Source organism: Neocloeon triangulifer, unplaced genomic scaffold, assembly GCF_031216515.1.
Source record: "Neocloeon triangulifer isolate White Clay Creek 2 clone unplaced genomic scaffold, ASM3121651v1 ptg000017l, whole genome shotgun sequence".
NCBI classification, from domain to species: domain Eukaryota; kingdom Metazoa; phylum Arthropoda; class Insecta; order Ephemeroptera; family Baetidae; genus Neocloeon; species Neocloeon triangulifer.
Window position 1 is genome coordinate 1,538,255 of NW_026775559.1, and position 14,955 is coordinate 1,553,209.

Consider the following 14,955-nt stretch of genomic DNA (forward strand, 5'->3'; position numbering starts at 1 on the left):
CTCTGGTTTCAGAATTCGATCAAAATGCTATCGTGAGAGGTCAGTACAGTTGCGAAACGTGTGGCAAAACCTACTCAGGTAGCAGAGGCATTGAAAGCCACCGCGAATGGCACTTGGGACAAACAACCTGCTTCATTTGCAACAAAACATTCAAGTCTAGAGAAGGTTTGCTCAGACATAAGTATATTCACCAAGGCTCAACCCAGTGCGATGTGTGCCACAAAGTGTTCAGCAGGGCCGACAGTTTGAAAAGGCACAAACTAATGGTCCACAATGAAGGGTCTTAGAACAATGTCTCTTTCTCGCTTAACATATTCCAATGTCGAATTTTATGTTTTTTATTAGTATTTTCTATTTGACCAAGATTGCTAAATTCAATAAAATTATTTAATAATTTGCCTAATTTTTTGTTTTTAAATAACAAAATCATTTTGTTCCGCTTGACCAGTACAAATTAAAAATCAAGCAAATGGTGAAATACTGCAGTAATTAATGAATTTAATAAATGTAATTTTATTTTCAATTGATTTCACCTGAAGTGATGAAAAATTATTTAGATGAAAGGAGGGCGTTAAAATTGAGATTATTTAATATTTTCATGAAAAAGAAATTAGTAACATCAATTAGACTCACTTTTACCATTGTATAATTGACATATCTTTCTGTTGTGTCTCCATTTGACTGTTTCAAACATCAGCACAAGAATTTTTTGGTAAAAAGTCTTCCAATGTATAAGCACATGACTAAATTCCGAATGCGTGCTTCTCGTTTCAGACTACATGGGCTTAATGAGTCGCGATTTTGAGCCGTCCAAATCAATCAATATAGACGGTCGATACAAGTGCACAATGTGCGACAAGACTTATGGCGATCCTCGAAATTTGAAGAGCCACGAAGAGTTGCACTATGGAAACACCACTTGCACTGTTTGCAACAAAACGTTTACCTCAAAACGCTGTCTGGAGAAGCACATGTATACACATCAGGGCATGACCAAGTGCAACGTGTGTAATAAGGTGCTTGGCACGCCTTACAGTTTGGAAAGGCACAAAAAGGTGAAGCACGCTGTTGACAAACGTTAATTTCATCCAACATATTTCGACTATTGATGGAAATTGCAATGAAATGTAATCATATTTGTTAAAAGGACTAAATAACAATTAAATGGAAATGGCTTTCCATTGTTAGAAAACTCAACAACTAAATACAAATAAACAAAAATTAAATGAGCAACTTAATACTCTTTGTCTCTTGTTCCACCTGCTTATAGGCCGGTATGATTTTGAAAGAACTGAAATTTTTGCAGGCATGGCGGTGCACATGCAAATGGGCGCGTTTCAATCATAATTATGTATGATTATTGTGATAGAGAAAACCAGTAACGTCAATTAGAATCTCTTATGCTTTCATAATCGACCATATATGTATATTATATATATTTCTCTGACGTGTCTCCATTTTACCGTTTTTAACATCAACACAAAATGTTTTATTGTAAAAAGTCTGAAAATATTCAAGCACATGACTAAATTCCGAATGCGTGCTTCTCGTTTCAGACCACTTGGATTGTTATTTTGAGCCATCCAAATCAATCAAAATAGCCGGTCGATACAAGTGCACAATGTGCAACAAGACTTATCTGGATTTGGACACTTTGAAGAGCCATGAGGAGTTGCACTTTGGAAACACCACGTGCACTGTTTGCAACAAAACGTTTGCCTCGAAACGCAGTCTGGAAAAGCACATGTTTAAACATCAGGGCATGACCAAGTGCAACGTGTGCAATAAGGTGCTTGGCACGCCTTTCAGTTTGAAAAGGCACAAAAGGTTGAAGCACGCTGTTCGCTGGTGACAAACAATAGTTTCAACCGACATTTTTCTATTGTTTGTAAATATATGGAAATATAATTAAATTTGCTGAAATTGCCACCCAATAACTTTTTGCATTTGAATTGAAATCACCCTCCATTGTAAATACTTTTAAGGTATTTCATTTTATGGTAGAAGTTTTTCAAGTGTATGAGCACATGTTATTACAAATTACGATTTCGTACTTCTCTTTTCAGACAACTTGGGCTTAAAGGGTTGCAATTTCAAGCCGTCTAAATCAATCAAAGTAGCCGAGCCATACAGACCATTCAAGTGCAAAATGTGCAACAAGTCTTATCAGGATTTGCAAAATTTGAAGAGCCACGAGGAATCGCACTTTGGAAATACTATTTGCACTGTTTGCAGCAAAACTTTTGTCCTGAAGCGCGGTCTAGAGCAGCACATGCGGACACATCAGGGCATGACCAAGTGCAACGTGTGCAACAGAGTGCTTGGCACGCCTGCCGGTTTGAAAAGACACAAATCGTTGGTGCACGCTGATGCCAAGCGTTAATTTTAACCAAATATTTTTACTATTGATTGAAATTGCATTCAAATCTTGTTAAATTTACTGGCATTGAACCTCAAAACATAATGCAATTTAAATTGAATAAATTGCTGTAAAAATAAACAAGTTAAAAAAAGCGACTGTTTACAATTAATTTTTGTCTAGTTTTCCACCTGCTTATGGGCTGGTATGATTTTGAAAGAACTTAAATTTTTGCAGGCATGACGGTGTACATGCAGACGCGCGTTGATGAGGGATTCAACCTCTGCATGCTCACTCACAAATGCAGCGCTTGCAAGCAGCTTTTCCGCTCGACAGATGAATTGTGGGAGCACGGGTTGGCGAATCACGCTTCACTTTTGTGTTTCGATTGCAAAAAAATATTCTCGCTAAAAATCACTTTGCACCGGCACAAGAAACTCCACTCGGCCTCCATCAAATGCGATTTTTGCGGCAAAGTTTTTGATCGGTCTTCATACCTTGTGACACATCTACGGACGCACAAGATAGATTGAAATTATTCATCAAAAATAAAATAAGTGGGGAAGCTCCAAAATCCAGTTGAATCATTGTTCGGTCATGAAAAGTGTTAAAATAATCAAAATCTATAAGTACAGTTGCAAAATTTATCTTAGCAATGAAAACAAGACTTATTGTTAGATTCGGGACTCAATATAAATTATGTGAGTGATTTTGATAAGAATAAACTCTTTGCTTTTCTTCTGAATCATCTCACATCCTATTTCTCTTAATGAATGAGAAAAAGTGGAAATAAAAACAGACATTTTGGCAATTCAGTTTGTTTACTTCTGCTTTCAGACGTCTTGGACTTTGGGGTTGACAAGCCTTCTAAATTGGCCAAAAAAGGCTGCCAGTACAAGTGCACTATGTGCGACAAAACTTACGCGGTCGCCGCAAATTTGCGCGCGCACCAAGATTGGCACTTTGGAAAAACCACTTGCGCAATTTGTTCCAGAACTTTCAAAAGCACAATTATACTTTCGAGGCACATGCTTTCACACTTAGGGGAGACTAAGTGCAATCTGTGCAACCAAGTGTTCGGCTGCGTTCAATCCATGAAAAGACACATAAAGAATTTGCACCAAAAATAACGTTTGGGAAGGAAATAACTCTTGAATTTAATATGTGAAACTGAAATAAAACTATAAACAAAATTTTGAAAAAAAAATGAGCTACATTTCATTTTGTGACTATTATTTCCATAAATAGTCAATTGAAACTAGTAATTAAAATACAGTATTTCTTTTAATTGTGACTTAAAAGTTACCAAACCCTTTAAGATAAAATGGGGCAAAATTTCTGATAAATTTAAAAATTCTGTTTTCAGACTTGGAGTTAGACAATTTGTCAGAATTCGTCAAAGATGGTGCAGATCCTTACAATTGCAATATGTGTACCAAAACTTACAGATCCGCCCTGGGTTTGCAAGGGCACCAACAGTGGCACTTTGGAAATACCACATGCGCAGTTTGTTTGAAAGTTTTTAAGTCTGAAGCCAGTCTCAAGAGGCACATGAGTTTTCATCAGGGCAATACAAAGTGTGACCTATGCAACCTAGTGCTCAGCTGTGCCGATAGTTTGAAAAGACACAAAGTCTCGCAGCATGAAAACAAGAAATTTGCAAAATAGTATTCCAAGGCAATACTTAAAAAACAATTTGAGACAATATAATAATTTAATGAAAGAATATGATGGGGAAAAAGAAATTTACTCAAATAATATTTCTTATTCAGCAGTTTCCTCGTAATTTATGAAATCTTACACAAATAAAAAGCCTTTAGCGTGCTTTAAGTTCCCATTAAAAAATTTTAAATGGATTATGAAGAAAAAAAAGCACACCCTATTCAGTTATGTGCTTCTGGTTTCAGACTTCTCCAACTTAGGGGGTTATCAAGTGGGCAAAGATGGCAGCCTATACAAGTGCACAATGTGCGTGATGTCGCACACGGACGCCAAAAAATTTCAAGGCCACCTACAATGGCACTTAGGACAAACCACGTGTGAAATTTGCCAAAAAACTTTTAGCAGCAAAATCTGCCTGAAAAGGCACATGAGCGTTCACCAGGGCAAGACAAAGTGCAATCTATGCAACAAAGTGCTAAGCACGGCCGAAAATTTAAGAAGACATAAGTTGTTGAAGCACGGAGGAGAATAAGTATGAATTTGAAATTTAAGGTTGTCTAGCGAGTGGTTTTATGCAGAAAGTGAGCACACCGATCGGGGACTTGATACAAGCTGTGTGCTTCTCGTTTCAGAAGACTTCTTGGACTTCGAGGGCGAGAGAGTTAGAGTGGTGAAAGAAGGCGGCGTGTACAAGTGCCCCAAGTGCGAAAAGACATACGCGACTATCACCGGTTTTTACAATCACTGGCACTGCCACTTGGGGCAAACCACCTGCGACATTTGTAGCAAGTCGTTCATGGACAAGAACGGTCTGATTCGCCACATAGGCGTCCATCAGGGTGCGACCAAGTGCCACCTGTGCAGCAAAGTGCTCAGCACGGCGCAGAATCTGAAAAGACACATTTTTTTGAAGCACAATATTAAATGCTAATAAAACGAGTTTCACCGAAATTCAATTCAAAAACATTTTTCTGTGTAGATTATCAGTGTGAATAAAATGCGAAAAATTTAAAAGAAAAGAAAATTAATTTTCACTACCAAAAATTTGGCAACTCTTGGAAGAAATTATTACTCCAAAAACAGAGAACAAACTGACAGAATTATGGCAAAAATAACGATGAAAGGCACTAATGGCGCGCTTAACTGATTTCTGCTTTGCACGCTGAAAAGGTTGACAGGAACTGACAGGGCGTGGTTTTCTTGCAGGCGGCCCTGCCAACTGGTGGCAGGCGGGCGGCCGCGGCCGGGCGGCCGAAAAACTGATTGAGGAAAAGAACGGCCGCTTCGAGTGCGGACTGTGTGAGAAAAGTTACAGCACGCGCATGGGCTGCCTGGCGCACTACGAAATCCACCTGGGCAACACGGTGTGCGAGTTTTGCCACAAGGTGTTGGCCGACCGCAACGCCCTGTCCAAGCACCGCACGCAGCACCTCGGCCTCATCCGGTGCGAGTTGTGCCGAAAAACGTTTGCCACAAAGTACGACCTACGCCGCCACCGCAAGTACTCCAAAACCTGCGCCGCCGCCTTCGCCGCCCAAAACCAACCCGGTGCATAATCTGAAAAGACTCATATTTTTTAAGCACAATATTAAACGCTAATAACGCGGGTTTCTCCGAAATTCAATTCAAAAACAATTTACTGTGTAGATTATGAGTGTGAATAAAATGTGAAAGATTAAAAAGAAAATAAAATTTATTTTCACTATTACCAAATTTGTCGCTTTCTTGCTTGTTTTGCTAGAGTGTGAATGGAAAGTGGATAGAAAATCAAGTAATAACTGCGCTGCCTGCGCCTGAAAATGTTAGTAAGCACCTCGATTTTTTCAGGCGGGACCTTCATGCAGGTGGAGGTAGAAAAGATGATGGGAATGGCAGGGGTGCGGATCGCGCCGCGGCGCCCCTTTCACGACAAGTGCAACGCGTGCAAGGAGATTTTGCCCTCGTATGAGGCGCTGTGGGAGCACGCGGTGGCAAAACACAGCGACCTCGTGTGTCACGAGTGCGGAAAGGTTTTTTCCTCAAAAATCACGCTGCACCGGCACATGAAGTTCCACTCTGGAGCCATCAAGTGCGAAGTGTGCGGCCGCGTATTTGATCGCTGGTACCACCTTGAGTCGCACCGCAAAAACGTCCACAAACTCTTGAAGTCTTAGGAAAACCAAAAATATAGTTGAAAAATGAGTGGTTTTATATTTTCAGGCCTGAAAATGGACACTTTGATGCGATCTGTTGAAGAAAACGGCTTGTTAAGGTGCTTACAGTGCAACAAGTGTTACTCTTCGGCAGGCAGTTTCAACAATCACACGGCCTGGCACTTGGGACGCACCAAGTGCAAATTTTGTAACACAGTTTTCAGCTCGATTTCAAATTTGATGAGACATGTAAAGCAAAAACATAGTTCCAATCAAGACGTTTTGTAATATTTCGTCCCCTGATCAGCATTTGAAAATTTCCCTCTGAATATTGAATGATATTTAATTGGAAAAACTATCTAGATCATAAAGGAATTATTGTTACCGGTTTGTCATCGGCACTTTTTTAAATGTAGAAAGTTGATTTAGTCAAAGGCTGTCAGTGAAATGAGTACTTTACGTTTCAGACTTTGGTGCCTTTGAAACGGACACTTTGGTGCAATCGGGCGAGGCAAACGGCACAATACGGTGTTCACTGTGCAACAAGACATACACACACATTAATAGTTTAAACGATCACAAGAATTGGCATTTGGGACGGACAAAGTGTAATTTGTGTGGCAAAGTTTTGGGCACCGTTTCAAATTTGACGCGGCATAAAAAGCGTCACCACTGACACAGCTAATATTTCCAAGTGAACATTTCTTGCTGAATGCAAAAAATAAAATTAATATAAGAACTGATAACATCCGTGTAAAAAGTTGTAAATAAGTAAAATTGTATTGAAACTATAAAAAAAATTTCTTTCTCATTAGAGAATTTAATTTTATTTCAGAAAGCAAAAAATAAAAAGCATAGTAAAATAATTATACAAATTGTGTACGCCTAGTGTAAGATAAATAAATTTTGACTATATTCATAACTTGGTTAGTTGAAGGATAATAATAAAACTTATGCTCGTTGAGTTATTTAACATAAAATTGGTCACAATCATCTAAAAATTAGCCTGATGCAGTGTGTAATTCAAATTATTTATCTAAGATAGATATTTTGATTTTTGATTAATTATTTTCACGATGATCGTGATGCAAAATACTCCATATTAAATCAGGGTTTGCTCTTTTTATTTGTATCACAAGTTGCAGAGGGTAAGGCGTTTAACTTTATTCGTTAAAAGTTTGATGATGAGAAGACTTGTGGTTTCCCTTAAATTAGAGAAAACGCAAATAATCATAAAAAAATGGAGGCTTAATTTCGTCTAAACTTGATCAAAAATTTGGTTACTCTTGAAAAGGCGGAAATTGGAAGAAAATATTAGACCACGAAAAAAAGAACAAAAAAAAAAACAATTGTCGCAAAAATAACGACAAAAGGCACTAATGGGGGGGCTTAACCGATCCTTGCTTTGCACGCTGAAAAGGTTGAGAGGAACTGACAGGGCGTGGTTTTCTTGCAGGCGGCCCTGCTGACCGGTGGCAGGCGAGCGGCCGCGGCCGGGCGGCCGAAAAACTGATTGAGGAAAAGAACGGCCGCTTCGAGTGCGGACTGTGTGAGAAAAGTTACAGCACGCGCATGGGCTGCCTGGCGCACTACGAAATCCACCTGGGCAACACGGTGTGCGAGTTTTGCCACAAGGTGTTGGCCGACCGCAACGCCCTGTCCAAGCACCGCACACAGCACCTCGGCCTCATCCGGTGCGAGTTGTGCCAAAAAACGTTTGCCACAAAGTATGTCCTACACCGCCACCGCGAGTCCAAAACCTGCGCCGCCGCCTTTGCCGCCCAAAACCAACCCGCCCGCCGCAGTGACTGAAAATTTTAAAAATCAAAAGTTCGCACAATTTAAAAATTTTATATTTTGGGTTTTGAAAAGGTTCTGACATTTGTTTCATTCACAAAATTATGTGTTTTTCAGCCTCGATTGCTTTTGCGCCAGGCGAGTTACAATTAAGCATGGGTGTCGATAACCATTTTGACAGCAGAGTCGAGTGCAAAAACGGCAAGTTCTTCTGCAAAACGTGCCGCCGCATGTATAATAGCTTCACTGCTTGCCTCAACCACTCTGGCAAACACACTGGCGCCAACATGTGCACCGTTTGTGGAAAAATTTTCAGTCGTCTCAGTTCACTAAACAAACACTTGGCCAACGTCCATAGATTGGGAAATTAAATTCCTAATCAGTTTAAATAAGTAAATTTAATGTTTGTATCCTCTTGCTTAAATAAAAACGCAAAGTAACAAAAGATTTTCCGCGTGGAATGATATTGATTTGATTTCAAGGGATGTTTTGTTGAGATACCCAAAATTAACTATTTTAAATAGAATGTCATAAAAATTAATCAATTGAATCAAATTAAATTTCTGATTTATTTGGTAGCTGAAGGGAAAATGATGAATTTGGATATTTTTCTTTTGAAAAAAGAAGATAAATAAAAAACAAACACCTTCTCGTCGGCTACGCGGACAGATGGCCAGTCCGTCGCTCCGCTTTTTGACACAAATGGCCACTAGCCATTTGCGCCGTTGGAACAAATGGCCACTCGACAGCTTTTCGAATTTTACAGGAGAAGCAAAAAACTGATTATCTGCGAGAATGTTGAGATTTCAGAATCCACTTTTTAACTCAAGGTTAAGGATGATAATGAAATTAAATTAGTGAAAAAATTATTTCAAAAAACGAAAAATCACCGCTGATATGAAAATAAAGGCGAAATCGGAGCCGCTGCTGCGGAGCGGCTGGTTGACACAACAGTGGCGCCCCGTCAGTCGAGGTGTCGCGAAGAATGCTCGTTGTGATAGACGTTTGCGCGAATGCAATATTTTTTTAGAACGCGTTAATTTAAATTATTTAAAATTTCAGCGTTGATTCATAATTAGATAATTAATTTTTTGATTTGCTAGTTTAAAATAAATTCCGTCTAGGAGAGGAGTTATTATTGTTTCCGCGAGAATTTTGTTCCATCAATTTTAAAAATAGAGGAAAGCTTAAAACAATATAAACCTTTATAGAAAAATGTTGCCAATTAAATTTCCTACAATTTCTTCCATTGGCTTAAAGGCGTCAGAAATTTTTTCACTTATGTACGGAAGGCTAAAAGTCAAAATATTATTTTTATTCATAGAATAAAATTTTTTAGAATTTTTTTGAGATAGCCAATCGATTGGAAATTTAATTTTAAATCTAGCTTCCAAATTACACTAAAAAATATTGAGCCGTTTTTAAGTTGCACTTTGCTTTCTCGTGAGCGCTCTGACGGCACCCTCGTCTTCAAAAGCAGGGTGATCACATTATTATATTCTTATTTTAAAACGGCTCAATATTTTTTGATGAAATTAATTAACGAAGGTGAAAATTTAATTTCCAATCGATTGGCTATCTCGAAAAAATTTAAAAAAAATCTTATGCTATAAAAAAATATTATTTTGACTTTGAGCCTTCCGTATGTAAGTGAAAAAATTTTTAACGTTGCTAAGCCAATGAAAAAAATTGTAGAAAATTTAATTGGCAACATTTTTCTGTTTAGGTTATTATTTTTTATAACTTTTCTCTATTTTTAAAATGGACGGGAAAAAATTCTCGCGGAAACATTAATACCTCCGCTCCTAGACGGAATTAATTTTAATCTAGCATTATCAAAAAATACATGATTAAATTGAACTTCATCGCTGAAATTTTGAATATTTTAAATTCACGAGTCCTAAAAAAAAAAAGATTGCATTCGCGCAAACGTCTATTACAACGAGAGCATCCTTCGCAACACTTAGTTTGATTGAGTCTGTCCATTTGAATTAGTAATTAACTAATAATGAGATTTTACTTCTAGAAAATTGTAAAATATTTTAATATTTATTATACATTTTTCAAGATTTTTTTATTTTTATCATTTTTTCCAATTTTAACATTAAACGCATTAAAAGTATTTATTTATATTATCCGGCGATATGGGAAACCACATGAGGGGGCGTGGCTTTCATGGCACTTCTTGCTTGCGGGCTCAACAGAAGAGCCATCTACGGGTAAAGTTGGTACTTTTAGCGTGTGGGCTGATGCATTTTGACTTTTTGAACATAATCGCGCAGAAAAAAAAATTTTCTCCGGAAATGCGAATTGGCCATTTGTACCAACGGCGCAAATGGCTACTGGCCATTTGTGTCAAAAAGCGGAGCGACGGACTGGCCATCTGTCCGCGTAGCCGACGTATACAATCATAAACTCATAGATGTTGGGAGAATATAAAATTTTGTATAGATTGTCTGACAATGAGCTCCGTGCCACTGAAGTCAAATTTTAAAATATTGAAATAATTCTGCAGAATTAAGGAGCTAACATGACTTCTATCGCATTTCTCCAGTGTTGCAGAATTTTTCAAATAAATTGAATCAAAAATGATGGAAATCAAGAGCCGTTTGTTTTTTAATAAAAAACAATTTTTTGCAACGAGGAAAAGCCCGAATCTTCATTTCCATGATCATCTCCTCGAGTGTCAACTTCTTCAAACAAATCAAAAATGATTTTTGAGTTTACTGATATCCGCTGCAATCCTCCGTTCCTGTGTTAAAAATGAATCTTATAAAAGTTGCAATTCTTATTCTATTAAATTATAAAATAAAATTATATTGCAGACAATGTAAAGGGCCAGTAAGCATCTAAACCGCAATAAAAATAAATCCTATTATAAGAACCATTGTGTAGGACTGAAAAAATTACAGCTAAATGATGATTTAGAAAACCTGCCTGCATATTCAAAAATATCTAGTTTTTTCTAACTCCTTTGTTTGCAAATGAATTCGAGCAAGGAATAATAAAATAATATATATAATATTAAATAAAAGAGCCGTGAAATGCAGCAGTAAAGAAGTTTGTACTTGCAGGGTTGGCGGACTCTGTGCTGCGGGCGTTGGAGGCCGCGCCGCGCTCCCGCTCAAGTCGCGGCACGAGGAAATTCATGCACATGGAAAACGGCAAATTCGTGTGCGATTTCTGCTCGCGCGCTTTCGCCAACAACGGCAACTGCTGGTCGCACATTCAAATGCACTTAGGCAACACGACCTGCTTCAAGTGCAACAAAGTCTTCAGCTACCGCAACACGCTGCAAAGACACTCTGCCCTTTTCCACCCCGAGACGAATTAATTTATATATATAAAAAAAAAATGAAAATAAAAATAGAAAAGTTCCAACTTGGTTATTGATAATTCTTGAGTAATAAATTAAATTCAAGTCTTATAACTTGTAATGAAATTCATTGTATGGTAAATAATACAAATTATTGAAATATAATCAACGGAAAAAATTGAGAATATGAATAAATTAAAATGAAAATTTCATCTCGCCAGTACTTTCAAAATAGGATGGTTTTTGGAGAGGAAATCAATAGAGCTGCAATCAAACTCCGATGTATTTTAATTGACTCGGCTTGATCATTGACTCTGAATGATTCAATTTATTTAAAATTACGCACAAAATATGACCAGTATGTTATAAAAATGTAGATCTTGTTTAAAATAAACTCGATGAAATCTTGAAACCACTAACAAATCGTGAAGTATAGCCGAATCATTAATTTTCACCCTGACAAAGCAAACAATCACTGAAAAAAATCATAATCATGGACCGCAGAGAGTTGGCTGTTGTTTTTCTCAAAGAGTGTGCTGGCTGCTTTTCAGGTTACGGCGCCAGCAGCAGTTTCGACCGGCATCAATTCGTGTCCGATCATGACGACGAGATCGAAGTGATCCCCCTAATCGCCTGTTACGGGGACGTGCAAAGCGAGTATGAGTCAGACTTGCAGTGCGAGTGGTGCGGCAAGGGTTATCGGCTGAAAAAGAGGCTGGAAAACCACATTCGCGACCACCACGGCGCCGAGTCTGGCGTCAAGTTTACGCCGCCCGAAGTAAAGTTTCCGCAGCGGGCGCGCCAGCACGACCTGGCCAAGAGCGCGCAGCTGACGTTGCGCGAGGGCGAAACGCTGTCGAGCAAGGTGATAAGGCGCGACGGCAAGTTCATCTGCAGCGTCTGCTTTAAGAGTTTCAATTTTAACGAGCCGTGCATCAACCACATCCACGTGCACCTGGGCAACACCAAGTGCAATGACTGCGGCCGCGTGCTCAGCAGCGTGGTCAGTCTCAGGCACCACATGAAGACGCACACCAAATGAGACGAATTTGACCAATTCCTCTAAATTCAATTCTTCCGAAATTATAAAATTTCGTCTCTTCTTATTGAAAGATGTATAAAAGATTTAAACCCAAAGCCAGATAGAACTGACTCGATTATAGTAGCGATTCTAACAAAAGTAAATTCTGACGAATAATATTAAATATTTAGAAATTTTAGGCTAAGTATTTTATTACTAACGAAGCGCAGTTGACCGAAGACTTGTCTTTAAGTGGCAGACTAAATATATAATTTATTAATTGGCAATTTTATTCGGATTTGTAGATATCTATTTTTCCTTTTATCAAGGTTGCAGATCTTGTAATTATTTATTTTCGTTTAATACATTTAAATTTTGTGAAAACTAAAAAAAATTCCTTTACAAATTTTGCAACCTCTGTATAAGTCTGCTATTATTTTAAATGATATTTGAAAGTAAATGTAATCAACTAATATTAACAATAAAGGAAAAAACATGCAGCTGATTCTGTGTTTTCAATTTATCTTGAGCACTGTGAGATTTTTTGCAAAATCTCTTTTAATTTTGGCACCGGAATTTGACCAAATCTCGTTTTTCGTGTCTCAGGGACTTCCGCCGGAGCAGCCACACGGGAAATTTGGCAACCGGGCGAATCAGAGACAGACCTAGACTTGGTGCGCTTACAAGATTCTTCTACCGCCTTTCTTGCTAATCTAAGACCAACTAGCCAAGAGTTGTTCCCCTGCCATTTGTGCAAAAAGCTGTTCAAGTATAAGAAAAATCTTTATTCCCACCTCCGAAAGCGGCAGCTCAAGGGCGAATGCCCAAGATGAATAAAATAAAAATTACAAAATGTCTTATCAACATCAACAGACCAAGAGCTATAAAAGTTTTATGCGAAATAAAGTAAATAAAGATTTCTTGTATTAAAAAAAAAACTACAATTGTTCTGAAAGAACTTCTTGTCTATTGAACATATCTGGCGATGTCATGATATTAAAAAAACTTTTAAGTAAACACTTTTCAATTTAATAATGAGATAATGGTTCTTTAAAGTGGTTGGAAATTTTCAAACAATGTCAATTTCAATGTGAAGACTTTGATAGATCTGTGTAAATAAAAAAATTTAGGGCAAAAGTTATAATTATAAACTTAAAAGTTTTCTCATAAATATGTTAAAAAACTAAATTGATATTAAAAGTTGCATCAGGATGTTGACTGCAAAATTTAAACTTTTTTAAAAGGAATTTCAGCTTCCCTTTAAACTAAGTCTAGTTTGTGCATTACAAGTTTTTTTTAATAACCCATGCTTATTTGAAAATGGTCAGAAAATGTCTCTTGTTGTTTGCTTAGTTGCTTTACTGAAAATAAAAATATCCTGAACTACAAACCAAAATTTAATTAGACAGTTCCCTTGAATTTGCCTCAAAATTTGTTTGGGTGTTTTAGTAACATGACAGCCCGTTTGAAAAATTAACTATTTTCCCAGGGATCTCGTCGGGAGACGTCGAAAACTGGCCCGCGGCACCCCTAAGCATGGCGCTGGTGTACGATTTGCCTCCACCAGGCGCCCCCCGACGTGCTGCAGGGCCCGATCTGTTCACGTGCGGGTTCTGCCTCTGCCAGTTCGGTTACAAGAGAAATCTCAATCGGCACCTGCGGATGCGCGCCAAAAACGGCGCGTGTCGCAAACGGGCAAACTAAACCGCGCACCCCATGTGTGGCTGTTGGATTTTTAAACGCAAGTTGGTCTGTTTTTGGATTGCAGGCTACCGACGGGCGCACTTCTTGCAATTGCAGCGGCAGCCGGACGACGGCGAGTTCGCGTGTCAGTTTTGCGCTCGCTCTTTCCGCACCAAGAGCAACTGCTGGTCGCATGAGCAGATGCACTTGGGCAACACCACGTGCCACAAGTGCAACAAAGTGTTCAGTTTTGTGCAGGCCCTCCACAGACACAACGCCACTGTGCACAACGTTTCCAAAAATAAACCATTTTGACGGTATTGAATAAAGAACAAAACTTACAAGTTTTAAAGGTTTGGTTAGTTTGGATCGGTAATGAAAACTAGAAGACCCAAATTGTTTTGGAACAAGTTGTATTTAAGCATACAATTGCATATTGGCAAGTCATTTTTAGATAAACTGAAAATAATTATGTTGATTTTATTTTGCACTGAAATATATTTATGACGGCACGATTTTCTATTTGACAGAATATTTTCTTTTGGAAAAAATATTTCCTCAGAGCTTTTTTTAATGAAATTGATACCACATATTGTACATCGAGATCAATCTTAAAAAAATAGGTAATCAAGCGTACTAAAGTCCAGAGATTTAAAATGAAGTCTGTAGATACAACAAAAATGAAAAATACAGCTTTTGCTTGAAAAGTCGAGAAAAATCCTTCTCACAAAATAAAAATTAGTTTTTCTTGGCATCGATGATTAACTTTGAAGATAAAAGTAAGGTTCAGCATTTATAAGTTGTTAATGCTTTTTAATAAAAAAAATAAAATTTTTACAAAAAATAGCGAGTTAAAATATGGTAGAAGAAATTCAATTGTGGTAGAAATTATGTTTCCCATGTTTTCCGCAGGAATTATTGAATTCACAAACGGGACATTGTAAATTTCATAAACAATTTAAGTTTATAATAAAAATTTTGAGTG

General features: G+C 37.8%; 1 protein-coding gene across 42 annotated transcripts in view; it reads left to right on the top strand.

The window, feature by feature from the left end:
* LOC132203795 (zinc finger and BTB domain-containing protein 7A-like) overlaps window positions 1-14,955 on the top strand; it is a 59,881-nt gene that overhangs the window by 7,538 nt on the left and 37,388 nt on the right. Inside the window, exon 7 of one of the 42 annotated variants that reach the window (XM_059631871.1) lies at window positions 14,056-14,814. The exons of 27 other annotated variants lie outside the window; for them this stretch is intronic. In XM_059631871.1, the coding sequence (XP_059487854.1) occupies window positions 14,056-14,285 (230 nt within the window). In that variant the 3' untranslated portion in view covers window positions 14,286-14,814. Of the gene's footprint in view, window positions 1-12; window positions 404-1,556; window positions 1,889-2,066; window positions 2,399-3,196; window positions 3,505-3,725; window positions 4,148-4,266; window positions 4,569-4,653; window positions 5,136-5,227; window positions 5,604-5,848; window positions 6,190-8,067; window positions 8,346-11,024; window positions 11,300-11,817; window positions 12,766-12,893; window positions 13,421-13,776; window positions 14,007-14,055; window positions 14,815-14,955 lie in introns of those variants that run through there. 14 more of the 42 variants (XM_059631873.1, XM_059631872.1, XM_059631820.1 and 11 more) reach the window with 14 other exon arrangements.